Genomic DNA, 26422 nt, shown 5'->3' on the forward strand with positions numbered 1-26422 from the left:
TCGGCTTGGCGCAGATTTTTTGAACTGTCTTATATTATAGATATATAGATATTTTATCTTTTAATATTGGATTTTGGAAATTTTCGACCCGCCCATTAAAGTCTTGTCGCATTGCAGGACCTAAAACAACATGTGCGTCACGACACCCCCTCGTTGCTCCATAAAAAAAGGCAGCCCGCGACCAAACAGGCAAACACAATAGCTCTCTCCTCTCCTTTGAACCGGCTTTCTCTTTGCTTTTTGCCACCCCCACCCTCACCCCCTTTGTCTAGAGGTCCTAAAAAGCACGTGTAGTTTGTTTGCCACTTTGTTCGTTGTTTGTTATGACTGGAACTGGCTCTCTCGTACATCGTGCTCTTCTGTCAAAGATGTCTTACACTTTAAGATAAAATCTTGGGTCAAAAAAAAGAGTATATCCCATACGGAAGCAGAACAAAAAGTTTGAGAAAAACAATATTAACAAAATTAGCTCAAGATTAGCTAAAATTAATATCAGCAATAGATTTTAATGGTGAGGTATGGGTGAGTTTCTAGAAGTTAGCATTACTATTTCATTAACCTAACAATGTAATATGCTAATTTAACATTTTAGTTTTAAAAGTGCAAAAAAGCTGAATGTATTTGCACTCTGTTTCTCCAGGTGTACGCACTTGGCCGCAGTCTCGCTCTCTCTCTCTCAGTTTTTAGCCGTGTTTCTCTCTGTGTGTGGCTTCATTCATGCGATTGCAGTCGTTGGTTGCACGCATGCTCAAAACAGAGACTCAAACGGCAACGGACTTTGTTTCGAGGTTCTCAGACGGCGGTTTTCAGTTCTGTTTGGAACGTCGGCCCCTTTGGTAGTACTTTTTCAGTTTTCGGTTTTTAGGTGTTCCACGCTCGGTTCTAAGACTGTTCCTCCCTCTTTTCGTCTTACGCCAATACGCCCCCCAAAGCGACCCGGTAAAAATACTATTGGATGAATCCGCGAGTGCCGAAACGTAAACTTTTCATTGATTTTCCCAGGTTAATTTTGGTGTATAGATAGATATACGACCCGTGCCTAAATATAAATAAGACCGACAATGAGTTTCACCTTCGAGTAGTCCAGATTCCCTAGGTGAGTTTTTTGGTAAACGGACAAAAATCAATGACCGAAAATCGCATGTGTCCGCCGTGACCTCAGTAGGCTCCATTTTGTGTCTCGCTCTCCGAAACCTCGCTTCTTATTTTTTTGGGCCTTTTCTTGCTGCGCCAAACCTGACCCGGCTATCAAGAAAACTGCTTATAAAATCAATAGCTTGGCCTAAACTTACTTATTTATATTGCATAATACAAGAATGTCCTCAAATTAGAAGACACTAAGAAGCTCAACCTACATCTGCAGATTCCGCTACCAAGGTTTTTTTTTATAATTACAGCTGCTACAATATTGCCGTAATACTCTTTACTTTTATTTCTCATCTTAGAAGTACTTATTGAAATATATAATTCTTATAATGAGACAATTCTCATCTCTATTCCTATAATATCCATGAGAAAGAATACCTAAATAAAAATAGTACTAAACCATTTAATATTTTTAAATAAATTTAGTTAAGTATGTATTAACGGTATAATTTAGTCTGGACTCTACGTATTTCAAATTTGTTTTGTGTCGTCTGTCTGCATTGCCCAAAGAGTAATAATCTACTTAGTGAGAGGGCCTCGACCAGATGTCTGGGTGCAAAGTTTCACTCACTGATAAAGGCTTCCCTGTTCTTGCCGTTTCTGCTGCCCCAAGTCTTATCAGCAGTCCAATGCGCTGGGGATGCGCTCCACAGTCCGTTTGTTTATGTGGGAGAATTGGAACGGCGATTGTTTTTGCACAAGCGCAGTCTTCAAATCGCTGAAGTGGGAAACCTAAGCGGATTAAAATTTTACAGTAAGGCTAAGAATGTTTTATTTGCTGCATTCGAATTTTAAGAACACGAGGGGAGCTAATCCAATGGGGTTTACTACACATAAAGATTAGATTAGGTTAACACAAATAAAAACCATTAAACTACTATGCACGTAAGGTGTAATATCATTCCGGATTCCAGAAAAAGATTTGTTACTGTTTATTATGTTAATTAAATCCACTACACTTTATAAATAGACTGGGAATTTTCGAATGCAGTGATTGAATACCAAAACCGGTTTGAGCTTTTCTCTGTCTAATTGCTGGAAATGTTGATCAAACCCCAATAAATATTTCAGCCTTGATAAATGGGAAATTCACGTATAAATTATTCAATATTGCGAAACTAGTTATGTATATATGAAGTAAAAAGTACTGCAATTGTTTATGTTTTAAGGTCAAGTAAGACTACTAATCAATGTCAGGAAATAAACAAAAATGAACTGGGATTTTGTAGTCAGTAACTTTAAATAAAAACAATAATAAAATTACGTTTCAAGAGTTCCGCTAAAAATTAATTTAAAATAAGCTTATTAAAAAGCCCTCCTAGCAATCTGTAATCTGTGTTAGCTTTCATAGACTGATAAGTAGATTGCCAAATATAACAGATAATGCCAAAAGCGTACAAATATGTCTAACAGAAGTCGGTGTACCTAATTGCATTGCACTTGTTCAAAAATGTACTTTAACAATGCTTTTAAACATTGAACTGTGGACTTCTGTATAAAGCATTTTTTCTCATATCTGGTAGGCTCAATCTACACTAAAAATGGAATTGTTTAAAGTCCAATTGAAATAATCTTCCCAAATTAAACGCATTTTAATTGTTGTCACTTGACTTTTCAAGGGGCCACTGGCAATTATCTATCCATAAAAAAGGTAGATGTGTGCATATGGATTACCCTCTAATTAGGCGGAAAATGTATGTTATTCATGTTGTGTGGTTTTGCCCTCTGGTTCAGCTTGATTGCACTCTGTGGACATGGGAACTTATAATTTTTTATGAGGAGCTACCCCACTTTCCGAGTGTATTGTTTCCCAAAAAAAGGAAGAATATGAAATCAATATCGTTAGACTTTTGGCTGATGTTTGCACTTTTATTGATTATTTTTCAGGCTATCTTTTGCGGGCAATCATTAAGCTAAACACGTAACATCAACTCAGGTAACTCAGGAAAAACAACTACAATAAATAACAACAAACTACAACTACAACAACAATAAAACAATAATACATATAAGAAAACAGAGAACGATAACCATGACGCCTGAGAAATCTGTTATGGCCTACGTCAATCATTTGATAGTCAGCAATTTTTCATATTTCTGTAAGTATTGTTGCATTTAATTCATAAATAAAATTAATAGAAAAAGTGTTATAAGCTCACCGAAAAGTTTTGAAAAATGTTATTTCTTTAGTTTACTTGGTACTCTCATTTTGTTTTTAATTGTAATAATTAATTCTTTAAAATAATAAGCAATTTAAGCTGGAGCCCATATCAGAACGTTGTTAAAGCTTCTGACAAACACTTGTTCATTTTTATTTATAATGCAATTTTATAATTTCTTCGAATTAATGTTCTAGGGGACGAGATCGATGGCTATCTGTACTATTTGGGCGGCACTTTGGGCACATTAACCCTAGGAAGCCTGGCAGCCAGTGTTGCATACTACTTTGCAACAAGACCCGTTCCGGAACGACCGTTAGTGCCTCTGGAAAACCAATCTCCATTGCTAGAGGTATGATGATTTCGCAATTGATAAACTTCGATCGAATCAATTACATCATTGCATGCTCAATTGAAAATTGCTTGTCTTAGTTTTCTGTTTTCTTTTGCATATCGGTTTGTTCTATTTGAGGTAGAACAGGCGAATCCCAGTGGCATATGGGCCAAAAAAAGCTTTGATGTGCACATGTCCACAATCACGTTGAGTGCGATCACGATTCGGATTCCCAAATACCGATTCTGTTTCGTTGTTGTCGTCACATGATTTCCACACATTTTCACAATTTCGATTTTCATTTTCGCCTTTGTTCTTCGACTTTTAGCCATGACGTCTTTGCGACAGTGGTGCAAAAGTGGTTAAAAATAGTTGCACAACCTCACGCTCTAATTGAGTGCCTAGCAAAGTGGGAAACAGTATAAATTTCTCTTGCCAAGACTGCAACATTTTTGCTGATAAATTATCAAACGACAGCAGCACGACAATAATAAATCTTGTCATGGCTCAATTGGCATTTTTCCCTAATTAGTCGCCCGGCTCTCTCAATTTCGATCTATGCAAATATTTCCCCCATCCACCACCACACAAATGTCAAAAGCATTTCCTCCCACTGACAATCGCCGGCATTTTGCTCTGAGTTGGTGTAACGGACCTTTCCTTTTGTGTTGGTGTCATGTAAATAAACAATTATTGACACAATACCATATTTCTCGAAATATTTGCCTTGCTAAAATGACAAGCTACATTTTTCGGGGGTTGACACAGTGGAACTCGGTAAACATAATTATTAATTAGGCGCGAATGTGCGAAAATAAAATTATAAAGAACTTAGGTGCTTATCAAATACTAATACATAAAATGGGCTTAATACGTTAATTAAATTAAAGGAACAGATAAATAATATTTTTAAATTGTCAATATTTGAGGGAGCTAGGGTAATAAAAGGATTTTTGTTTTTAAGAACGGCATGAGACAGATGAAACATGTTTTTTTCATGTTTTGTTCTATAATAAAATATTTACTTTTTGCTAAACTAAACTTATTAAAGTGTGTTAAAAATACAACTCTAAAAATTTGTTTATCTCTTATTTAATTTAAAACTTAAAATTACCGTTTATATTTGAATGTATACTTTCTACATTATGTTTTTCTGCATCAAACCGGTTTAAAGCGGTATTTACCTTTTTTAGAAAGCAATGCTATTGATTTTAAATCCCCAAACACACCACTTTAAAAAATATATACCCCCAACTAGCATCTTCCATCAAACTTAAATAAATAATCACTCGAAAACGAAAACCAAACAATGAAAAAACAATAAGGAAATGTCAAACTTTTGACAGGACAGGGTCAACCTGTCGGCAAATGAGGCAGGTACATACTATATACGCATGCTGATGTAAAATATGTACTATGTTGTGCTTCTCTGAATGTTTGTCACTTTGTGTGTTTGTCTAGTCTCGTCTGGCGATGCAAGTTCTCACGTATAGAGCGCTTTCCAATATGTGAACACTAAATTACTAATGTGCGCAAATTGAGGTGCAAATGACACGATAAATATGTGCGAGGGGAGCCATCTATAAACTAATGTCAACCAAATTGGGTATGAAAATGAGTTAAACAAAAACTTAAATGAATTAGAATAATTGCCGGTAAACCATTTATTTCAAATTTACATAAATAACGACTAGAATTTAAAAAGGTTTTACATAATTGTTCTTGTAAAAAGTAACAAACTATTTTTAGATTCCTTTTTATAATTTATTTTTTAACTACAAATATTATTTAACACATTCCACGGTTATAAGAATATATGGTTTATTTGGAATAGATACCAAAAAGTAAACAAATGATTTCTATTCTTAGGGGGTCAGAAAAATGGGCGTGGTCCTGCCTTACGGATCATAAATCATGTTGGTTATTAAAGAGTTGAAATATTGCTGTCACTACTAGAACAAATTTATTGGGTTCACTTCGTTAGGAAACCTGCATATATAGTCAAACGCCGTTTGATGGGGTGTATTCAAAGGAAAATCTTAGACAGACCGACAACTTGATCGACCAAAAAAGTAGAGCAAAACTATATACAAAAAGAAGAACCGTTTAATATCAAAATAAGAACATATAAACGAATAAAATTCCTAGCCGAACGCTGCATTCTTCTTCATGATCGCCCCGATAGTCCTCCTGAAAGCCCGAAAATTTCCTCTCAATTCAGCTCATTTTCTCTCCCAAAAGAAAAGAAGATTCCTCGGGTCGGCCAAAATCATTTTTAGCTACGACCAATATTTTACTTCTGCCATTTAGTTCGAAATTCAACATCGTGTCGCGCTGATCGTGGCGTGCTCAAACCCCAAGAATAAATTTTAAGTTAGATAAATCCCAAAAAAAAAAAAAAACAAAAAAAAACAAGCAACAAAAGCAGCAACATAATGTACATATCGTATATATATATTCTGAAGCAAACGTATTTTTTATAAATAATAGCTCGTGTATACTCAACAAAAAGAAAATAAAGTGTGAAAAAACGCACGACAATTTGCAACAAATTGACAAAAATACAAGCGTTTAATCTCATTACGTAAAGCGCAGGAACCCAAAAAAATGTTCAAAAAAGTGGAAAGAAAATAACGAAGAAAAATTAAAACATTTTCCAATGGAAATCGATTTGCCAAAGTGTCAAAGTGCCGCCAACGTTGCCATGTGAACTCAGTCCCTCAAGTTCAAGTTCACACAGATTCTATATCTAAAACATCTAAAGAAAAACACAGCCCGCAAAAAGATACTTGTATACTTAATTTTAATATGATTTGATTCCAAATTGGTTTGATGGATGTTTGTGGTTTTGTTGGTTTAGTTTGCCATTGTAAACAACTTACCATGAGTTGATACTTACCATTTTCACTGATTCTCCATAAAATGTTTATAGCTGTTTATATTTAGGATGAAATTTAAAGATTTCCCCTCCCATCTCCAAATCTATTTGGACCATGTGCTCTTTAAACGTAAATTCCTTTGTAAAACAATTTTGATTTATCTATTATTCAAAAAGTATTTTAAGTAGCAAAACTCATTAGGGTCGTACATAATCGACATTTGCTATTGTGAAATTATTGTAAAATACTATAAAGCTCTGAAAAAACATGAATTCCTTTAAAAATTTTAATCTTTGCATTTTGGTACTATTTTTTATAGAATTCTTTTAAATTGCATGTCGAACCAAAATGCCAGCAATCTATCTTTATTAACCAAGTTGAATATCATGAAGCGAATACTTTTTCACAGAAATGTTCTTATGTGTAGTGTTGGAAGTTATAATCAACACAAACTGAGGAATCTTTGCAAGTCTTTCTTTAAAAAGGTTGATTTAGCTGTTCAATTCCAAAACATTTAAATTAATCTTTTTTAAAGAACGAAAATAAAACAGTGATCACATTAGAAACATGTATTTAAAACCAGCAATGACCCATAAAATGTGTCTGCCACCTGGAAAAAAGTAATGAGAAGTCTCCCAAGCGACCCTGAAATATCCGCATATTTTCCCTGGGTTTTCGTTTATTTTTCTTAAAAATATGCTGTCGAGCTATTGATATGCTGCAGATCCCAGTGAAATTCTTATGGCCCGGTGTTTCATTCATTTCTTTTCATTTGCTCTCACCCTTACTCTGGCCAATAGTTTATGACCGATTTTATGACCACTACAATTACCATAACTCAAAGTTGAATTGCTCATTGAGGAAAATGTTTGCTCTCTGCCAATCGCCCCAACACATCCCAATGAGCCCCGAAACGCGTTCCCCATGACTCAGTTCTCGATCGCCTCTTAAGATATTTAAAGCCTTTTTTTGTATTTTGCAAAAAGTATTTATTGTTCCTGGGTGTGTGTGAAAATATGTTTTTATTTTATTATTTTTTTTTTTTGGTTATTGCGGCCACACACACGGGTCTCGTAGATAACAACAGAGTTGAACGTTTTTACCCCCAAACGAACTATTTATAAATTAATTTGGGGCAGGCCAACAGACGACGCCTTGTCGATATTGTTGGCGGTTCTCTCTTTCTTGTCATAGTCTTTTTGTACCTTGCTCTTTTCTTGCCCCTTTGGGGCTGCCCTGCAGCTGCCAATATTGAAAAATTATAAGCAAAATTGAATTGGCCTGCACTTGCCAAAAATATGTAAACGGACAGCCAGGCGTTGTAATTATGCATTGGTTCATAACTCCTTGACTTGCCTTTAACAAGACGTTATTTACGGCATTACAAAAAAATGTGTTGTTTATTTTGATAAAATGTGCCCTATTTTATTAAATACCTTCGGACTTTAATTGAAAATAGCGTTTTGTAGCTTTTTAATATTATTAATTTTTGTGCAAATATATCTCAAGCTCATTTCAATTATGCTTCAAGGAATTTTGTTTTCAATTTTTTGTTGGTGTTATTCAATGTTTTGTATCTTGAAAGGGGTCGATAAATACTTTATATATGTAATTCTAAAAAGTGCTGTTGCGTACACAAAAAGTACGTCTAATATTTGAAAACTAATTACACGAAAAATTACGGCTGATATTTGGAAAACACTTACCACACACCCTTCAATTACAAATCAAATGGCTATTTTTATGCGCGCTAATTAGCATTTAAACGATCTCTGTGTGGATATGAAATGCGTATAATTTGGCACATCAAATAAATACGTTGCTTGGTGAAATCGAACGTGCGATTTTTCAGGCAATAAAACGACAATAATGCAAATGGATAAAGAAGTGTGACAAAATTCGAGTGTGTGTTTTGCAGTCGCTTGGAAAATGTGCATTTTAAATGCCAGATGAAATCTGAACGATCAATAAAGGAAGCCAGAAGTGAAGAAAGTGTTAAGAAATCTTAAAAATAAAGTCAACTAAACGTTATAATAAAATTGAAAGGAAATCATGTCTTGTTGCGGCCAAATTACAAGTATAAGAGTGCCCATCGAGCTGAGCAATCAGAGTGATGTGCTCAAGGTAAAACTTTATAAGAAAAACTCCCCTTAAAAATACAAATACCTTCCTAACACCAGATTCACTAAGCAGTAACTAATAAAAACTTTATTTTGCTTCTTTTTTTGTTTACTGTCTCCTACATTTTCGTGGGCCAGATCATATATGATCATCGTCTTGATATCCACCATAGGGTAGGCCTCATGTGCCCCTCGGCGTATGCTCCTAAAACTAACATATTTCGCCTTAGACTTGCGTCATCAATGAAATATAATATAAACAAATTTAATTTGGAAAGCACTTTAATCTGGGAATAACAATTGGTTTTTGAAAATACATTAGCATATTGCTCATTAAAATCAACCAGCAAAAATAAACAAACTAACTCTTAGGTTCCTCCTCCCAGAACCCCCAAAAATATTCCCCCGTCGTAGTGTATTTGGATATTCGTTCCCGTACATCAACACTTTTGGCCATTGCAGCAATTTCTTTCGCAGATGTTTACCATAAAGGAAGTGCTATATGGCGCTTCTTTTCCCGTCGATTGATAGGTTTATGTCTCTAGCCCCAAAATAAACGATATATCATAGAAATCGGCTACGTCCACATATAAATTGAAATGGTTATTGATTTTATTCTAAAATTTGGGTGTGATTTATTGTCTGTTTCGAAAAACCTCAAAAAACCGAAAATACAAAGAGAAAAAATAATCAAACGAAAAAACCTTTTCAATTCGTTATTGAAAAATTCAGTTCATAGTGAAAAGTTGATTGAATAAAAACTTGGTTTTTAACTAAGACCCAAAAATTAATGGAACAGCTAGAATTTGTTGACTGAAGACAAGCAATTCATTAAAATACAATATTTGCATGTGAATCTCCGACCTACAGCAGCCCTTATACCTAAACCTTACCCACTGATTTATTGATTGTATATATTCTACTCCATTGAATTCTCTCAACGTTTCTCACTCATTGCATGTCCTCGATCTCTCTGTCTCTTTTCGGATCACTCACTCGCATTGCAGGGTCCAGAACAAATACACGTCTCCAAGTTCTACAAGGAGTCGAAGAACGGAAAGTTCGTGTCCTACATCACAGAGAATGTCCGCACCTTGTACCAGACGTTCCGTGAGGGCGCCTACGCCTCCAACAATGGGCCGTGTCTCGGTTGGCGTGAAACCCTAACATCCCCGTACCAGGTGAGTTAATCTGTAACGTTCTTCAAAACTTCTTTACGTTTCCTTATTTAGGTTTTAGGGAGCCTTTTATATTATTAGGTTTTAACTTTGTAGTGTTCACAGATAAAATTGTTTTTTGATATTTAATCAGCATCACAATTTTAAAGTTAAATGTTAAAAATAAAAATCTCTTAATTCATTTTCTAATTTTATTTGTTTTGGATAGCCTATACTGTATCTATCTTTAAATTCTATATGAGATCTATATGAGCTATTCAACAACTAAAATAAATAAAAAATGTTGTTTCTTATGAAGTTTAATTGTTTTGAGTTGCTCCCATACATTTTTTTAATATTTTTATAAATCTGTAGTAAAAGTTTTCTTTCCCTTTCCTGTTGAAATTATGTGGTTTTTCCTATTTAGTGGATCAACTATGATGAAGCCCTTCTGCGAGCCAAGAACTTTGGAGCCGGAATGCTGGCGCTGGGAGCCCGCCCGAAACAGTTGATTGGAATATACTCGCAGAACCGGCCAGAGTGGATCCTGTACGAGCAGGCCTGCTACTCGTTCTCTTTGGTGGTGGTCCCACTGTACGACACCCTGGGTCCCGACGCCTGCGCCTTCATCATCCGCCAGACGGACATGTCGATCGTGGTGGTAGAGGATGACGGCAAGGCGGCTATGTTGCTGGAGAAGGCGCCTCGCAGTCTGAAAATCATAGTGGCCATTAAGCCCATCCGCCAGACGACCTTGGAGCGAGCCCGCAGTCGGGGCATTCAGATATTCTCCTTCATCGACGTGGAGAAACTGGGGGCCAAGGGCAATCATCCGGAGGTGGCGCCTACGGCGGAGGATCTGTGCACGGTGTGCTACACCTCCGGAACGACGGGCAATCCCAAGGTATTATTTTTATACTCAGATTATTCATAATACATATTTAATTATATATTAATTTTATTCGTAGGGCGTGATGCTCACGCACGGAAACGTGGTGGCCGGCGTCTGCTCTGTGATCCTGCAGATGGGCGACCATCGCATCCGGGCGGGAGATGTGATGGTATCCTTCCTGCCCCTGGCCCACATGTTCGAGCGGTGCTGCGAGAACGGCATGTACTACGTGGGCGGCTGTGTCGGCTTCTATTCCGGCGACATCAAGGAACTCACGAACGACCTGAAGATGCTGAAGCCAACCGTAATGCCGGCAGTGCCACGCCTACTGAACCGCGTCTACGATAAGATCCAGAATGATATTGCGGCCTCGGGGCTGAAGAGGGGCCTCTTCAACATGGCCATGCGGGCCAAGGAGAAGGAGATCGCCAGGGGAGTCCTGCGGAGGAACGGATGCTGGGACAAACTGGTCTTCAAGAAGGTTCACCAGGCATTTGGCGGCAATCTGCGCCTCATGGTGGTGGGCTCGGCTCCACTGGCCGGCAATGTGCTGACCTTCATGCGCTGTGCCTTGGGTTGTTTGGTTCTCGAGGGATATGGCCAAACGGAATGCACGGGGGCCATAACTCTCACCGTTCAGGGTGATCACGTGCCCAACCACGTGGGACCTCCCGTGTCCTGCAATGCTGTGAAACTGGTGGACGTGCCGGAGATGGAGTACTTTGCCAATCAAAATACGGGGGAGGTGTGTGTGCGAGGATCCAATGTGTTCCACGGGTGGGTAACCTAAGTACTTAACCCAAACCTTTAACTAATTCATTCAAAATGTATTTAGTTACTATAAGGATCCCGAAAAGACGGCGGAGGCGATTGATTCCGAGGGATGGCATCACACCGGCGACGTGGGCATGTGGCTTCCAAATGGAACTCTGCGGATCATCGATCGCCGCAAGCACATTTTCAAGCTCAGCCAGGGCGAGTATATAGTTCCCGAGAAAATCGAGAACATCTACACGCTTAGCCAATATGTTAACCAAGTCTATGTTTACGGAGAGAGCTTAAAGGTAGGATTTTTATACACAAGATTTACAAAACAGAACGCAAATAGGAAACTTAAATGTCTTAGAAGACTTCCTGTTAAAATATTTATATAAGTCATTGAACAAACGAATTTTAGTTTCAACAGTTATTGTTCCATGGTTTAAAAAAAAAAAACATACATTTTTACGTTTAGAAAACAATAAGAATAATTTGAAGAAAATAAATTTTAAAGCAGTTTCTATTTATAATGATTTACATTTTAAAGATTTTAAAATTATGGTTAAATTTAATTTACATTTTTGTTACTTTTCCAGAGCTGCATTATCGCTGTTGTTGTACCTGATACCGATGTACTGAAGCAATGGGCCACGGAGAACAACGTACGCGGCACGCTCTCCGTCCTTTGCAACAATAAGAATGTCAAGGAACTGATCATGAACGACATGCTCAACTGGGGCAAGCAGAGTGGACTTAAGTCATTCGAACAGGTAAGTTAATACTACCCAAAAGTTAGAAGTAAAACTTAATGTTATGAATAACAATTTTAGGTAAAGGATGTCTATCTACATCCGGATCCCTTCTCGGTGCAAAACGGACTGCTCACGCCCACATTCAAAGCCAAGAGACCGCAATTAAAGAGCTATTTTAAGCCGCAGCTGGAAGATATGTATAAACACCTGGATTAATGCAATACCCAAACCAAAACCAACAACGAATCGAACTCAAGAAGCTGGGAAGCATTCATTCAAATATGCCTATACCATTTTAAACTGATGATAACAAAGACTACAAATACAGATACAAAAGCGAACTGTCTAATTTTGTAGTTTCGTCAATTCATAGCAAGTAAGAGAGCGCAAGATAAACCAGATAACACATAAAATATACACTTTCAAACTGACAAGGATGATCCTTTTGACAGCCGCATTTTTATATAGTTAAATCGAGAAGCGATCCCCTATAAACATGTTAACTATATATTTTCCTTAACACTTACGATCTAGTTCAAAGTGAATAGAACAAAATTGCGTAGTCTGAACCAAAACATATATAACTAACATATTGAGCAAATTGAATAAAATGAAAGCTTTAATCAACTATCGTATACTACACTCAGTTAGTTGAAAAACTGAAGTGAAGAATTAACTTTTTAAACTATAGATTAGACTCGCTAAACTAAACTTATGAAAATCAAATGTTCAACGCAATTGCTGAGAAAGTCAACTGAAAATACAAATGTCAACCGAGAAGCTGATCAAACTTAATGATAAATATGAAAAAGATTTACTTCTTTGGACTGCACTGTCTGCCTTATAATATACCAAATGAAAATTTATTAATAGATTGCTAAAACAAAAAACTATTTCATATTTAGAGCTTAACAATAAAGTAAAGCAGCAATATATTAATATTATTACTTCTTTATGTATGTACAAACGAAAGATAATTCAAAATAAAATTGAAATAAAGAAAAATAAAATAAAAAATATACTGAGTTTTTGTAAATTTATTTTTTGAATTTAGCGTTGCCACCTAGCTTAAGTATGCAAAAGCTCTTCGGCTTTTTTGGGAGGAAGATGCCCGACCTTCCTAAATACATTTTGAATAAAATACGCCGTATTACTGACTATTTGCTCCAACTTTTAATACATTTGAAAAACTTTTCAACATAAAGGATTCTTCTCTGTGTATATAGTTTAATGACATTCAATTTCAGCTTAATTTAATAGGGACCAAAGCTCTTGGAATGCAAGACAAGAAAATCTTGTGAATCGAATTTAAGAACAATTCAGACTTGAGTGAGCTGTTTTAGTTGTTTACGGTATCAAACGCATTAAGTTCTAATTAAAATGTACAAATGTGTTTAGTCATTGTGTCGGGGGATGGGTCTTAGCTAAGTAATCAAGTGTGTATCCATCGATATCTGACTTAAATTCACTAAACAGGTTGATTTAACTACGCGTTGATCACAGCTCGCCGTGCTTAGGCTCATGAGAAGGCGTCACAGTGGTGACTCCTGCGGGTTCGGCATCTGAATCATCAACAGTAGAGTCCCTGCCATGCGCATTCTCGTGATCCTCGATGCGAGCCAACAGGGTCTTCAGCTCAGCATCGTAGTCCTTCCACTCGGGCACAATCCTTTGAGCGGCGGTCAGTTTGGCCTCCTTGGTCTGCGGGTTGTTGCACAGATCGATCACCTTGGCACTCTTGAAGTTGCTGTCACTGCACCACGTCTGGCACCACAGCCAATCGTCGGGCAGGGACTTGATGGCCACCTGGTGAATCATGTTGTTGGGCAGGTCCTGATCCAGGTTTGACAAGCTGTTTGGATCCTGGCTGAGTGCCTGGTATTGACCTCTCAGTCGATCTCCTGCTGCAATCTTGCGGAATCTCTTCAAGTCCACCACGTACAGAGCCGAAATGTGGTATCGCCTGCCCATCAAATGGCTGCGCCAGTAGCCTTGCTTCCAGAAACGGAAGCCCTCCATCTCCTTGCGCGAATCGCAGAAGGGTGTGTAGGCATAGGGCGCTCCTCCGAGGTCCAAGTCATACAGCTCCTTTATATCGGTCCTTACAATGGCGTCAGCATCCACGAAAATGATTTTTCTCACGTTCAAAGGGAAGAGCACGTCTAGGAACAGGATCTTGTAGCCCCAAATGGTCCTCTGCTTTTCCGTTTGCTGGTGCAGCCAACGTGGCCATTTGTATTGGACCAACTCGTACTGGAAGTTGTACTCACTGGCCATGTGGGGCAGGAAGTCAGTGAATTGCGGCGATAGGTAGTTCTTCAAGAACCAGAACTTTACGGGAGATTTTGTGTGCTTCAGCAGGGAAACCATCATGATCCGCAGCAGTCGTTCGTAAAGATGTCCCGATGCCACAGAGAAAATGTTAATCGTTTCCGTGTCCTCATCAGCGGCTGGTTGGTTGGCATTGCTGCCACCAAAACTGCTGGCTATGCTATTCCAAATGCCAGATTGCGCTGCCTGCTCATTGTCATCCGCCAGGAGTTCCGCCTGCTGCATTCCTGGCTTCTTGGATACCCTCAATTTTACTACATGGGAACGAAGGGAGGTTATGAGAACTTGAACATCAGTTGATCCAGCGGAGTGATGGGTATTGGGTCCCTCAATGTGACTTATTGCATAAATATCGGTGGACTTTCCATCACGAAGGCGGAGTGACCAAGCCCCCGGATTGGCTTTCAGTTGGAAATAGCCCAAGTTAGCCATCACAATGGTGTCCACTAGGATGGGCTGACTTTGTGTGCCCAAAACCAACTGCAGTCCTCTGGGCGGCGCTCCACTAGAAGCATCAAAGCAGTGACCCTCCAACAGCAGATACTCCAAATCGAATTCGCTGTGCACGGGCCCTCCGATGTCGGCCAACTTAATGTTATCCAAGTCGTATACTGCCCGTACAGCTTCTACCAACCAGTTTTCTGGAACCTGCAATTGCTGAGTCAGCAAGGGATTGGCGGGCAACCCACTGAATTTGGCCAACGGACCCTCGGATCTACCGCCATTCGCCTCGAACTGAACTTCGGGTTCTACAACGTACCTATAAAAGTTCTTCACCGGCATGTCGCTGTGCTGGGGCACTGGAATCAGATACAGGTTCAGTTGGCAGTTAAGCACTTGACGGAGCAAAATCAGTATTGGCGTTAGTTTTTGGGCTGAGCGAGAAGCGGGATCCAAAACGGCAGCAATGTCAAAGTGAGGAAGCTTCTCCTGTTTGGGCGGTAGTTTCACAACCGAGTGATCGGACCTCAAGTCCGTGGGCAGCTTGAAACGCGTTTTGGTTTGTCTGGGCAGCAAGCTTGCATACAACTTAAGCAACGTATCGCTAGTAAATTCTTCACTGACATCTTGGGCAGATTCCTTCAAGACCTGTCGGACCTTATCACCATACTGCAGGGAACTGAACCTGGCCAACAAGGCAAAGTCGGCACTATCGAAGGTTTCCTCCGAGGACAGAGGGCCATAGAGGCGTCCATTGCCAATAACCAAACGCTGGGACTTATTGAGACCCAGCACACGCTGCGAATATACCCTCAACATCTTCAAGTGCAGCTCTGTGGAACCAAGAATATCCTCCAACTGAGAGGGTGTCTCAATCTTCTCCTTTGGTTTCTTCAGCCACTTGAGGACCTGCTCAGTGGCTTGAGTTGGTGGCAGACTCTGCATGGCTGCCCAGACCAGACGATTGAGGTTTTTCCTGTCCGAACCGGAAGAGCTTTCAGTGTTTGGTATGAAAGCCAGCCGCACACTCTCTCCGCTCTGGACGTATTCCAAAGCATGAGTTAGGAGGGCTCGGCCCTGTTCAGTCTCCAAGTCGGCAAACACCCAAATCGTAAGGAACTGCAGTGATGATCGACCAATCAGTTCTGTGGACTTCTTGCCTCCAAAGTATTTGAGATTTTCCATCAACGTTGCGGTCATATCCCGATTCGAGAGACGGTTTAAAACACCAACATTACCCAGGTTCTTGTAGGCCACTCCGTTTATATCCAGATATTTCACGTCCTCCTGACTGAGAATCCTCTGATTCAACCTAGGCATCACATGTGGTTGATTCATCAGGTAGTCAATAGCAACTTCGCTATCCGTCAGGTCACCTTTGTACACTGCCTTTTGCAAGTTGGCTGTGTGGGTCATGATCTCAGTGAAAATGGCCTCCTCGAAGTCACTATCTGCGGTTACAACATTGCTGGGCATTGGGACACCGTTCAGCAGAGCCTGAGGTTGCCCCTTGTCGCCGAAACCCAGTCTTTGAATGAACTCTGCAGCCAGTTCTCTTCCGTAATCGTAGGTTGAATCCTCCTCCAAGAACTCCTCCGCTTTGTCAACGCTTAAGGTAGTAAACTCCTTGGCCAGTTGCTTTACTATATCCTTTTTCGTGACCACTTTGGTCTCTCCCACAGCTGCGTAGATGTCCGTTAAAAAGCTCAATGCAGCTCGGGCATCTTTCTTCTGACTCACATAGTTGAAGGCACACGTTATGGCAATGTAGTCCTCGGCATTATCCTTGTTGGCATCCCTTGCATCGAACACCAAACCCAATCGAATTGGAGCTTGATGAATGACAAAGGATTCGGAAAGCTTAATTACACTCCTTGCTGTGGGCTGCAGTGCGTCTACCACTAAAACCAAGTTGAACACGTTCTTTCGGATATTCCGCAGCATGCCAGGAAACGTTGGTCGCAACAGATCCATCACCGAGGAGGGCCATCTTCTGTACTGTGCATCGTTCTCAATATCGTTAACCCACTGCACAGCAGTGTCGCGAATGTCGATAGCGAACTCTTTTTTGCTGGAGGCGGTAAGATCCAAGGCTAGAAGTGAACTGGCCAGACTGCCCCTCACGTTGTTGCTGTGCAGGCTTTCGAGAACACGCATCTCCGAACGCAGGGTCTCAATCAGGGAGTATAGATCCATGGTGTCCGCATCAAAGAACAGTCCGTTGATGAAGAGGGCACCATCTGGAGGCGCCACATTTAAACTTCTCCCAAACGCTTCCGTGTTGTGCTTAACCTCCGCTCTCAGGCCATCCGTAACTTTGTGTGCAAGCAGGGTTCTGGCCAACATAGGGAAATTGTGGGCAGTGTATTGCAGAATCTGCAAAGTCTCGTCTCCTTGAATTTCTGCAATGGCAGCGGCTGCCTGGAGACCCAAGTCCTGGAACTCCCAGGCTTTCAGTTGGGCAATCTCATCGTTTCCCTGAAGGAGCCTTTGACGCAATTGGTCCAGTGCTCTTTTTAGTGTAGGGTGTTTCTGCTTAAGTACCTTGAAGTCAAAGCCCTGGACATCGGATTCATTACCCAGATCCTCATCAGAAGAAGAGCCTGCTTCGGGCTTGGGTGCATCATCCTGACTCTTGTACTCGGTCGACTTCAGGTGGAGTTCCACTCCATAACCTGAAAGTCGAACCGGTCGCTTGTCCTTCTTGGCCAACTGATGGCGCAAGATGTAACGAATCTTGCCAGCGTTTGCCTCCTTTTCCAATAACTTGTGATAGGTGCGAAATTGAGAGCTGCCCAAATCGCCGTACAAAACCACAGTGCGGGTATTATTCTCACTGCCGGGAAAAATGTGGTCGAAGCTGTAGGTGACAGCGGCGCCATCCAAACTCTCCTTAGCCAACGGAAGATTCAGTTTCTCCTGCAGCTCGTTGAAACTGCAGGCCAATTCGGAACCCACTTGGGCAAAGGTGAAGCCCTGACACGATCCACTGCTCCTCAGCTCATCGGCCAACTGGAAGTGGGTCTGGATCCTAGGCGTCAAACTGTGCATGGATACCACCAACTTGAGCAGCGGCAGCTGGGGCGAACTCACATGATTCTTGACCAGCTCCAAAGCGGCATTGTACTGTTGCGACTCGGTATCTAAATAAGGAAAAAGGAATCAGTAAAAAATATTCTTTGCAAGGGGAAGTTCGCATTATAAGATATTTTGTTTTTATTTATTTGGGAAGCAATTTAAACTTGTTCTGTTTGGCTTTTACTTTGTATTTTAACCTGTACATAAAAGCCAGAAGCGATAAAAGTTAACTATTTATTTCCGATTTCAATGGTTTAAAATAACTTTTAAAGAGGAGCATTCAAGATCAAAATTTGTTTTTGCGTATTGTTGCAGAAATGACACTCTTATAATGCGGGTTCCCAAAAATTTTGTCCACGAACCATATTCATTCAGAGCCGTGTCCAATTTGGTTACTCCCTTAACGTAGTCCCAAAAGAGACCCGCCTGCTCATCGGCAAGATATTCGGCAATCTCCAAATACAAAGGCGTCTGTGTCCACTTGGCATTGATCAGGGTGGTGATTGGATAGCTCTGACTCGATTCAGCAGAAACCGGTGCGAATGATGCTAGGAGCACCACAGACACACACAAAACCAAGGCACGTAACATTGTTTCCACTCGTTTTCTACGGGGTTTTCACAACGTACATTACGGATCGGCCGAGGGAGAAGAACTAAAAGCTTTCCTTCTTAAGTAAATACACTTTTCACCAGCTCTTGATGGTTTTAGCCCAGTTTTTGTTAATTAAATTTAGAACTGATGTGGCGTTCGACCGGCCTGCCGTGCAGTATGACCAGCCCAACTGCAGATAATTATCGATATGGAATAGAACTTAAGGTATTTTCTAGACACTCATTTTATTAAAATTCCGTTGCATTAAATCATAAAAAAAGTTCGCCAGTAATTAAAAAAAAACAAAAATAAGTTGTTGGGGCGCAAAAAAAAAATAGATACATGTGTACACATTGCAAAAGAATAATTCACTGTCATTAGAAAAACTACCTTGTTTTTAGTATATTACAGTTTGTTGTTTTTGGTAGACTACCACTCTAACTTATTTGTTTACAAATTTCAGCGCGAAATTTTTTGCTTATATCTCAGCGCAAATATCGCCAATGAAATACACTTTAGAAGGCAACAATGCACGGGGTATGTAACAGGATTTTTCGAGAATTTATTTATAACTTTATTCGTTCTTATAGTTATTGCCAAAGCCGTACAATCTCTGTCCAAAGTGGGCAAGGAAATGTTCATCGAGATCGACCAACTGGGATTGCAAATGCGGGCCATAAACGCGACTCAATCGGCGGTGGGCAGTATAACCTTCAGAAGATCCATGTTTGAAGTGTTTGATATGCCTACTGTATCGGGTTTCTACTGCAAGATATCCATGAAGGGATGTTTGGCCGTGTTTCGGAATATGAACGAGGTATGTTTTATGGCTTAGTCATATAGAATAGTAATCGGGAAACAGGTATTTCAATCAATTTCAGGTCGAGTACTGTGAACTTAATTTAGTTGACAACCAGACCAATCTGCAGGTCAATCTCCGCTGCAAACTGGAGACCACAAAGGAAGCAACTATTTCCATCATAGATGACCAAAATATTAACACAAACATAGACACCGACCAGATGCCAAATACGTAAGTTCCGTCATTAATAATAGATTTCAAAATGGTACATTAAGTTATGACAACTTGTTTAACATATTATAATGCATAAATCAGGAAAAAATTGTTTATTTTACTACTTTCTTTCAACTGATAATTTATTATAATTTTACTATTTACCATAATTTTTCTTTTTAGAATTCGGGGAGATCACAAACTGTTCACTGACATTTCGAACAACTTTATTTCTTCGGAGGAGGAACTGACTTTGGAGGCAAACTCGGGTAGCTTAGTGGCCAAAAACTACATAGAAGGAGCCAGAGTGAATGATAAATTTATGCGAACACAGTTAAAGTTGAAGCCCAGCGAATTCGACCAGTACCAGGTTTCCAAGGAAACTATCATAACGTTTTGCATGAAGGAGTTTCGAGCCTTTCTTCTTTTCGCCGAGTGCTTAAATGCTTCGATGACCTTGCAATTCGATGATGCGGGTAGGCCTTTTTTGCTAAAAATCAAAAAGCATAGCGAGATTGAGTGCTTGCTCATTATGTCTACGTTGTCGCCTGATGATGTGAGCTTTTCTGAGGAATACTGTCAAAGAGATTTGACGGTTCAGGACCCAGAAGTCCGAGAGGCTGTTTCGAACCGAAAGAGCAGCTCTTCGGATGCAAAAGTAGCTAGCAAACGGAAGAGCAGCACCTCCGAACCGGCTGCAGTGCAGCCGAAACGTCGAGTTGAGGAGAGCCAGTTGGAATCAAGCATGGAAACTCCTCTCTTCCAGTTCCGGGCATCGGAGGCTCCTTCTGTCCAGCAGCCTCGCATTCTTGCTGAGGTGGACACCGTGGTCTTAATTGAAGACGAGGCGGAACAAGAGGCCCTCATGTTGGCAGCTGCCGATGCCGCTTTAGAGGCCAGCATGGCACCTGCTCCGGCGCCACCTAACAGCACAGAGGTATGCTTCTTTAACACAGACGATTCACAAGAACCAAAGCAAATAGAACTTTCCTCGGACGACGGCGAAACCATACCTCAGTCTCCTGAACGACCGAACAAGGTGCGAACCATCTTTTCGCGGTGCTTTCAAAGTACTTACGTTCCACGGGAGCCATCGCCGAACACCCAGGTCTATGCGCCAAATTCAGATACAGAGGATTAGTCTAAATTTGATCGTTGTTCAACAAATACAATGTATAGGTCATAATTTAGCTAGCTTTCTGAATGTTTATGTGGGGCAAAAAGCTACTGGTCATCACAGCAGACACTCTAGATTGCAGTTCCTGGGCATTTTTTTGGGCTTGCTGGAGAGATATGTGTGCCGACTGCAGATTAAGCTGGGATTTAATGAGCATTTGGTCCGTGGTCACTAATTGCTTTGAGGCGTTAAGAACAAAGCTGCGGGTAAAAGCAGTGAGAGATTTCCAAATTGCAATGTTGTTTTCAACTGTAATAAAATGTTCTATGTTAATAAGCTGCTACTAAATACTAAAGAAGAATAAGCTATATTACTTAGTTTCCGTTGAAGCAAATTATTGCGATAAATGGAGGCCGTATTGTTCACCTGGCTGCTTCTTTGCTGTTGTTCGTAAATGTCTTCATCGTCATCTTCGGTGGCCTCGCCTGAAACTTCAGCTGCAAAAATCTGTCCCAGGAACCAATTAAAAATTATTTTAAATGAAGATGCTTTTTAATTACCTTGTGCTTGTCTTGCAGTTCCTCATCTGATTCAGAGGCTTCTCCACTCACTAAATCAGCCATTGTTTAGGAAATCAACAATTTTTACAAAACGTAAACAAAAGTGATATGCTATACTGGCAGCTTTTTAAAAGTGTTGCCAGACCGCACGCATTAAACAGCTGCTTACATGGGCGTAGTTTTAAGGTTTTCATAAATATACGGCGGCTTACAGAAGCGATAATTTTTATATATAATAAACTTATCAGGGGCGGACGCAGGGGGGTGTCCGGGGGTCCGGACCCCCCAAAATCTCAGACTTTTTCAAATTTCCTTACAGCACACGGCTTTTCAACCATAAAAACTAAAAATTTTTTTTGGTCGGACCCCCCCAAAGGAACAAATTTTTTGATCGGACCCCCCCAAACGTAAAAATTTTTGATCGGACCCCCAAAAAACAAAAATTTTTCGATCGGACCCCCCAAAATTTTTTTCTGCGTCCGCCCCTGAAACTTATCAAGGAAAATTCTCGATTCTAATAATAAGTTTATGAGTTGTTTATTAGCTGTACTTATAATAGCGAATTTCTTATATCAAACAGTTTTTAGTGCTACATATTGAAAGGTGAGTTTGTAAGCAGACATTATTAAAAAACTTTATTTAGGACTTTGAACATTAACTTTAAAACGTGATTTAACTTTTGTACATAAGATTTGCACAGAGCGTGGAACACTGAACGACTGCCTATTTACTGGAAATATTTCTGTAGAGCGCCTGTTTCAAACATTCGTTTAATGTCTGTGCCGCCGCCAATAAATTTGCCATCAATAAAAACGCGGGGAACCTATAAATAACTTGGTTTAATAACTTAGGTTAAAGTTTCTCAACTGATGGTACCCACCGTTCTGGCACCTGTAATTTGGCCAAGAACCGCCTGAATCTCGTTGCCATCGGGATTTCCGTCGAGCTCTATAATATGGGCATCAACATTAAGCTTTCGGAACGGCTAGAAAGCAAAGATTAATCTTGATCCTCGGACTTTTGAAGGTCTTTTAACTTACTTCTTTTGCCATCGTGCAGTAGGGACAATAGCTTTTGCTAAATATCACCACTTTGTTGCTGGTAATTGTATTTTCCACGAATTTCGCTTGCTTGGAAGACATATCGATGATTGGCGACTTCAAAGCGGATCCAACTGCGCCCATAAGCTCAAAGTCAAGGAGAGGGTACGGAAACTTGAGGGATGTTGCGGGGCACAATAAAAGCTGCGACAGGTGTAAGCTGCGGAGAATTATCTCTTTTTTTATTGGGTTTCTTTAACTAATCAGATGTTGTGGTTCTTGCTAGAGTTGCCAGCCCTGCCCAATTACCATCGCGTAATCATAATCATTTTGGAATATTATTTTCGGCTTTTATATATGTTCATACAAAATTCAAGGCATCTGTAAGTTGGTGTGTAAAATGAATAAATGTCTTATAATTTAAAACTAAGTTCATTTAAATGTTTCTGTCAAAGACATTACGCGGCGTTGCCACATCAACAAATTCTGTAAAATGATAATATTAGGGAGACTCCAGAAGTTTTTTTTTTAAATTTAGCTTTGATAACAGTTCGTAGTGAATCTGTTAAAAAAGATTTACAAATCAACTTTGGCTCGTAACTTAATATTAGAATGTCCAATTCCCTTTTATGCTCTAGTTGTTGTCACGACTTCTGGAATCTCCTATTACATATTTAACAAATTACACGGCTTATTGCACTTAAGGCACAAAGTGGAGTTTTTTGCGAGGGCTAAAACGTTAACCGTTTAGAAATTGTTCAAGGGCATCCTTGGTCTCCACTTCGTTGGGTTCCAGGACTACTTCCTCTAGGGCCAAACTTTTGCTGGTGGTTTGAATTTCTGGAAAACAATATATTTGAGATAAACATTTTAATGGGCTTTGCGTTTTCAGTGTTACTTGGCAGCTGGCCGTGCTGTTTGAACTCCTCCATATCGCCACGAAAGGCATCATCAAAGACCGCCTGCCGTTCTCTCTGCAGTTGCAATAGCTTCTGCTCCTGGTCCTGAATTTTGGACTGGTGTTTGGAGGCGATCTGCTGACGATACTGTTCCAATTCGTTTAGCTTCCGTTGCTTGTGCCGCGAGATTTGAAACTGCTGCTCTAGGAAAAACTCCTGAAGCTCGCACTCCTCGCACAGATCCTCCAGTTTCTCAAGCTCGACCTCCAATTGTTGACCCATTTGCTCCAGGGACTGCAGAACCTTAGAGCTGACTTGCAGTTGGGCAATCAGTGTGGGAATCCCCGCCAGACTACTGTTTAGTTCACTGATGATCCTGCGCTGATTGGTGGCTTTGCATTGTACTCCAGAGATTTGATCGGCAATCGCGGCAGCCTTCTCCGCATTTTCCTCGTTGGCTCCATGGATCTGCTGCCAATCGTCTTCATATTTGGCCAACAAACTGCAACCCGCTGCCACATTCAGATGGCTGGGTACTCCATCGGTTAGCTGAAAGGGTGCACTTAGGGAGAGATTACTGCTTCTGCTGGAAGACAAACTCTCGTTAAGGCCCAATGGCGATGTGGGGGTCGTTATTCCGCTGGCTTGGCTGCTCCCCGAGTTTCCGGAACTGACACGCTGGCGATATTGCTGCTGCAGATTCTCAGATATCACCAGCCCCTCCTGAATCGCACTGCTCAGCTTCTTTTTAAGATTTCCAAACATCCTGTGGCCGCGATGTTGTATTTTTTTAACTGATCAGTTTCTAATCTTCTCCGTGCTGGCGTTTTCCATCGAAAATTAAGTGGTAAATAAAGAATCAGCTGTTCGGGCAGGTGGCGAGAGAGAGTGGGAGAAATCGGCCAGAGAGAGCAACAGTTTAATACCCTGCCCAAGGGGCGTACCTCCACTGTAAAATTACATTTTTTTAAATTATTATGATTACATTCACCCATTAAAACGATTATAAATTACATATGCACTTAAGGATCATTGAATAATATTTATGAGTAATAGCAATAACCACCAGGATTTATTTAATGAGTTCCCCTTATAGACCAAATTATGTATTTAAAAGACATTCATAAAATATATATTTATTCAATATTTTTGAACAGATATAAATCTCAAGGCCTATTTAAAAAATAAATGTATGTAATAGTATTTTTTTTTAAACCTTTTGATAATCTCAACACATATTAAAATTTAACGATAAGGACAAAGTGTTCGAAGCCTAAAATTCTTGTTTCCAAACAACAACTTTATCACACGGTATGATTAATCGTAAAACTTTGGGATCATTCCGCAGCAAAGTTGTTGGTTTCGAGAGACAATTCTCTTCGTTAAGTTAATAAATAATCTATAGCTTAACTAATCTTCAGTCAGGTCCACGGTCGTAGGAGCGGCACTTTCGGCCACCTGTTGCTTTTCATTATTGATATTGGGCTTAGGAAAAGGTTCAATAGCCTTTTCCTGTTTATCATGGCACTCTATTATTTCTATATCACTGTTACAAGATTCAGTTTCACTTAGGGTTATGCAGCTGCCGGCGCTGTTTGGGGAATCCGAGCCTGTATCCGAGCTTGAATAATCTTCATGGGTTTCGGAACTCGAGCTTACGTCAATTGTAAGGACAGTTTTTTCTTCATCGCTGGATAAAATGGACAAAGCATTGGGTTTGTCGGATTTCTCCTGCTCTTCGTCGGACATTAGTTCTCGAACAATATCGCTCAAAGGTGAAGATGGCCGAATATTGCTTTCTCTGCTTTGGTTGTTGGCATTGAGGACTTGACTGTAGGCCATGGCAACAGCCAAAGCCATCTGTTTTGAATGGTTAAGGTATATTTCCGAAGGTGGGGCTATAAGATTGTTGGGCGGAATTTCTCGGTCCCAACTGCTGCTACTTTTCCTACGACTCCGTTTTGACCTTTTGTGTTTCTTGGCTTTTTTTTTGTGTTTCTTCCTGCGATGTGAGCGACTGCGACTGTGACTAGAACTTCTACTTCTACTGCTACTGCTTCTCCTTCTGCTGCGTCGCTTTTTGGACTTCTTTGAGCGACCTCTACTGTGACTCCTTCGGCGACTTCTGCTGGAACTTCTGCTCCTGCTTCGGTCCACACTCCGATTTCGGCCTGCATCACGGTTGTAAAAGTAGTTCGACTTCCTCCTCTCATATATATCATCCAGATCCTGCAACTTCTTTTGACAATTGGCCTGCGTCCGTTCGTTTTCTCTTTTATTATGTCGAATAGCCGTATTTATAGTGCGGCCTAGAAAACGCTTATTTGGTTTGCCTAGAGGATTCAATTTTCGTTCTCTTTGTGTTTGGGTGTTCAAGCCGGATTTCTGGCCTTCGATTTCTCGCATCAGCTCAGCGATGGCTTGACTAGAGGAAAACAGCATTTTAATTAAATGTTGAATGGTATTTAGTAAATATATTTACTTTGTAAGTTCGGGAGAATCCATTTTCGTGTTTCGTTTGTTTTGACATTAATTTAGAGTGACCAACACGTAAGGAACCGAAATATGCCTTCTAACAGTGGCTAAATACTAAGAAGTACAAAATGTATCGATATATTCAAGACTCCCGATTACCACATATGTAAAAACACAAAAATTTGAATTTCCATAAACTTAAGGGGCACAACTAGTGTGACGGCCTAAAAAAGTCGTTTTTTGGGAAGTTTTACTAAAAAAAATACTTTATTAATTATTTTCAGAATATATTTATACATCTTTTAAGAATATACAGTGAAATTTTTTAAGAAAAATATTAAATATATTTTAAGTTATAGTCGATCTCCAACTGCGCTAAAAAAAGGTCCTTAACTGCTGCAGTGATTCTGGCCTTCTCCGTGAAAAATTATCATTTGCTAAACTAACTAAACTACATATTTTTAAATCCTTGAAGTGGGTATTATATATTATAAAGTAAATTTAATTTTCAGACATTCTTATTTCTTTGTTATAAGCATTCTCTATATCAAAACTTGAAGTTTCTAAAAATATATATTTTTTTATTCTGAACTAAACTATTTGTAAATCCTTAAAGTAGGTATTATAATTTTAGTCAAACGTTGGCAACTACATAAGTTTACGACCCTAAAAGG

General features: G+C 39.9%; 7 protein-coding genes across 11 annotated transcripts; 2 read left to right on the plus strand and 5 right to left on the minus strand.

Annotated features, from left to right (window-relative positions):
- Positions 1–818: 818 nt before the first annotated feature.
- On the plus strand, positions 819–13133 carry LOC108088310 (long-chain-fatty-acid--CoA ligase 5). Of its 5 annotated transcripts, XM_017186041.1 has the most exons (10): positions 819–939; positions 1003–1096; positions 3034–3245; positions 3503–3657; positions 9646–9819; positions 10223–10699; positions 10764–11464; positions 11523–11751; positions 12043–12216; positions 12277–13133. In XM_017186041.1, the coding sequence occupies exons 3-10, from the start codon at positions 3179–3181 to the stop codon at positions 12412–12414; spliced, it is 2115 nt and encodes a 704-aa protein (XP_017041530.1). In that variant the 5' UTR covers positions 819–939; positions 1003–1096; positions 3034–3178; the 3' UTR covers positions 12415–13133. The 5 variants fall into 5 exon arrangements, with proteins under 5 accessions (XP_017041530.1, XP_017041532.1, XP_017041531.1 ...); XM_017186043.2 differs by lacking the exons at positions 819–939; positions 1003–1096; positions 3034–3245; positions 3503–3657 and adding exons at positions 5926–6076; positions 8371–8642; positions 8777–8812; XM_017186042.2 differs by lacking the exons at positions 819–939; positions 1003–1096; positions 3034–3245; positions 3503–3657 and adding exons at positions 5926–6076; positions 8437–8642; positions 8777–8812.
- Positions 13134–13217: 84 nt separating this feature from the next.
- On the minus strand, positions 13218–18822 carry LOC108088309 (UDP-glucose:glycoprotein glucosyltransferase). Its single transcript, XM_017186040.1, has 2 exons — positions 18411–18822; positions 13218–18113 (listed from the first exon to the last, which is right to left on the minus strand). The coding sequence occupies exons 1-2, from the start codon at positions 18637–18639 to the stop codon at positions 13696–13698; spliced, it is 4647 nt and encodes a 1548-aa protein (XP_017041529.1). The 5' UTR covers positions 18640–18822; the 3' UTR covers positions 13218–13695.
- Positions 18823–19053: 231 nt separating this feature from the next.
- LOC108088346 (cell cycle checkpoint control protein RAD9A) lies at positions 19054–20843 on the plus strand. The gene is made up of 4 exons (XM_017186092.2): positions 19054–19179; positions 19233–19459; positions 19524–19675; positions 19841–20843. Exons 1-4 carry the CDS (start codon positions 19146–19148, stop codon positions 20796–20798), a joined length of 1371 nt encoding a protein of 456 aa, XP_017041581.1. The 5' UTR covers positions 19054–19145; the 3' UTR covers positions 20799–20843.
- On the minus strand, positions 20795–21470 carry LOC108088347 (biogenesis of lysosome-related organelles complex 1 subunit 3). The gene is made up of 3 exons (XM_017186093.1): positions 21335–21470; positions 21149–21281; positions 20795–21083 (listed from the first exon to the last, which is right to left on the minus strand). Exons 1-3 carry the CDS (start codon positions 21395–21397, stop codon positions 20845–20847), a joined length of 435 nt encoding a protein of 144 aa, XP_017041582.1. The 5' UTR covers positions 21398–21470; the 3' UTR covers positions 20795–20844.
- Positions 21471–21946: 476 nt separating this feature from the next.
- LOC108088330 (glutaredoxin-C4) lies at positions 21947–22718 on the minus strand. The gene is made up of 4 exons (XM_017186072.1): positions 22684–22718; positions 22375–22594; positions 22215–22319; positions 21947–22157 (listed from the first exon to the last, which is right to left on the minus strand). Exons 1-4 carry the CDS (start codon positions 22701–22703, stop codon positions 22062–22064), a joined length of 441 nt encoding a protein of 146 aa, XP_017041561.1. The 5' UTR covers positions 22704–22718; the 3' UTR covers positions 21947–22061.
- Positions 22711–24161, minus strand: LOC108088328 (dysbindin protein homolog). The gene is made up of 2 exons (XM_017186067.2): positions 23273–24161; positions 22711–23214 (listed from the first exon to the last, which is right to left on the minus strand). Exons 1-2 carry the CDS (start codon positions 24036–24038, stop codon positions 23114–23116), a joined length of 867 nt encoding a protein of 288 aa, XP_017041556.1. The 5' UTR covers positions 24039–24161; the 3' UTR covers positions 22711–23113.
- A 217-nt stretch (positions 24162–24378) lies between these two features.
- On the minus strand, positions 24379–25821 carry LOC108088326 (peptidyl-prolyl cis-trans isomerase G). The gene is made up of 2 exons (XM_017186066.2): positions 25756–25821; positions 24379–25698 (listed from the first exon to the last, which is right to left on the minus strand). Exons 1-2 carry the CDS (start codon positions 25776–25778, stop codon positions 24684–24686), a joined length of 1038 nt encoding a protein of 345 aa, XP_017041555.1. The 5' UTR covers positions 25779–25821; the 3' UTR covers positions 24379–24683.
- Between the last annotated feature and the right edge of the window lie 601 nt (positions 25822–26422).

This window comes from Drosophila ficusphila, unplaced genomic scaffold, assembly GCF_018152265.1.
Source record: "Drosophila ficusphila isolate 14025-0441.05 unplaced genomic scaffold, ASM1815226v1 contig_106, whole genome shotgun sequence".
NCBI lineage: Eukaryota > Metazoa > Arthropoda > Insecta > Diptera > Drosophilidae > Drosophila > Drosophila ficusphila.

Bases quoted from the DNA above. Each gene is read 5' to 3' on its own strand.
- LOC108088310 (XM_017186041.1), top strand. From the start codon at position 3,179: ATGACGCCTGAGAAATCTGTTATGGCCTACGTCAATCATTTGATAGTC. The intron at 3,246-3,502 runs GTAAGTATTGTT...TTAATGTTCTAG, and splicing joins CAGCAATTTTTCATATTTCT to GGGACGAGATCGATGGCTAT. The intron at 10,700-10,763 runs GTATTATTTTTA...TTTTATTCGTAG, and splicing joins GAACGACGGGCAATCCCAAG to GGCGTGATGCTCACGCACGG.
- LOC108088309 (XM_017186040.1), bottom strand. From the start codon at position 18,639: ATGTTACGTGCCTTGGTTTTGTGTGTGTCTGTGGTGCTCCTAGCATCA. The intron at 18,114-18,410 runs GTTCGTGGACAA...TTCCTTATTTAG, and splicing joins CACGGCTCTGAATGAATATG to ATACCGAGTCGCAACAGTAC.
- LOC108088346 (XM_017186092.2), top strand. From the start codon at position 19,146: ATGAAATACACTTTAGAAGGCAACAATGCACGGG. The intron at 19,460-19,523 runs GTATGTTTTATG...AATCAATTTCAG, and splicing joins TGTTTCGGAATATGAACGAG to GTCGAGTACTGTGAACTTAA. The intron at 19,676-19,840 runs GTAAGTTCCGTC...TTTTCTTTTTAG, and splicing joins ACCGACCAGATGCCAAATAC to AATTCGGGGAGATCACAAAC.
- LOC108088347 (XM_017186093.1), bottom strand. From the start codon at position 21,397: ATGGCTGATTTAGTGAGTGGAGAAGCCTCTGAATCAGATGAGGAACTG. The intron at 21,282-21,334 runs GTAATTAAAAAG...TTCCTGGGACAG, and splicing joins AACTGCAAGACAAGCACAAG to ATTTTTGCAGCTGAAGTTTC. The intron at 21,084-21,148 runs GTAATATAGCTT...ATTTTATTACAG, and splicing joins TTTGCTTCAACGGAAACTAA to TTGAAAACAACATTGCAATT.
- LOC108088330 (XM_017186072.1), bottom strand. From the start codon at position 22,703: ATGATTATGATTACGCGATG. The intron at 22,320-22,374 runs GTAAGTTAAAAG...TTTGCTTTCTAG, and splicing joins ACTGCACGATGGCAAAAGAA to CCGTTCCGAAAGCTTAATGT. The intron at 22,158-22,214 runs GTGGGTACCATC...AGTTATTTATAG, and splicing joins AAATTACAGGTGCCAGAACG to GTTCCCCGCGTTTTTATTGA.
- LOC108088328 (XM_017186067.2), bottom strand. From the start codon at position 24,038: ATGTTTGGAAATCTTAAAAAGAAGCTGAGCAGTGCGATTCAGGAGGGG. The intron at 23,215-23,272 runs GTAACACTGAAA...ATTGTTTTCCAG, and splicing joins ACAGCACGGCCAGCTGCCAA to AAATTCAAACCACCAGCAAA.
- LOC108088326 (XM_017186066.2), bottom strand. From the start codon at position 25,778: ATGGATTCTCCCGAACTTACAAA. The intron at 25,699-25,755 runs GTAAATATATTT...GTTTTCCTCTAG, and splicing joins GATTCTCCCGAACTTACAAA to TCAAGCCATCGCTGAGCTGA.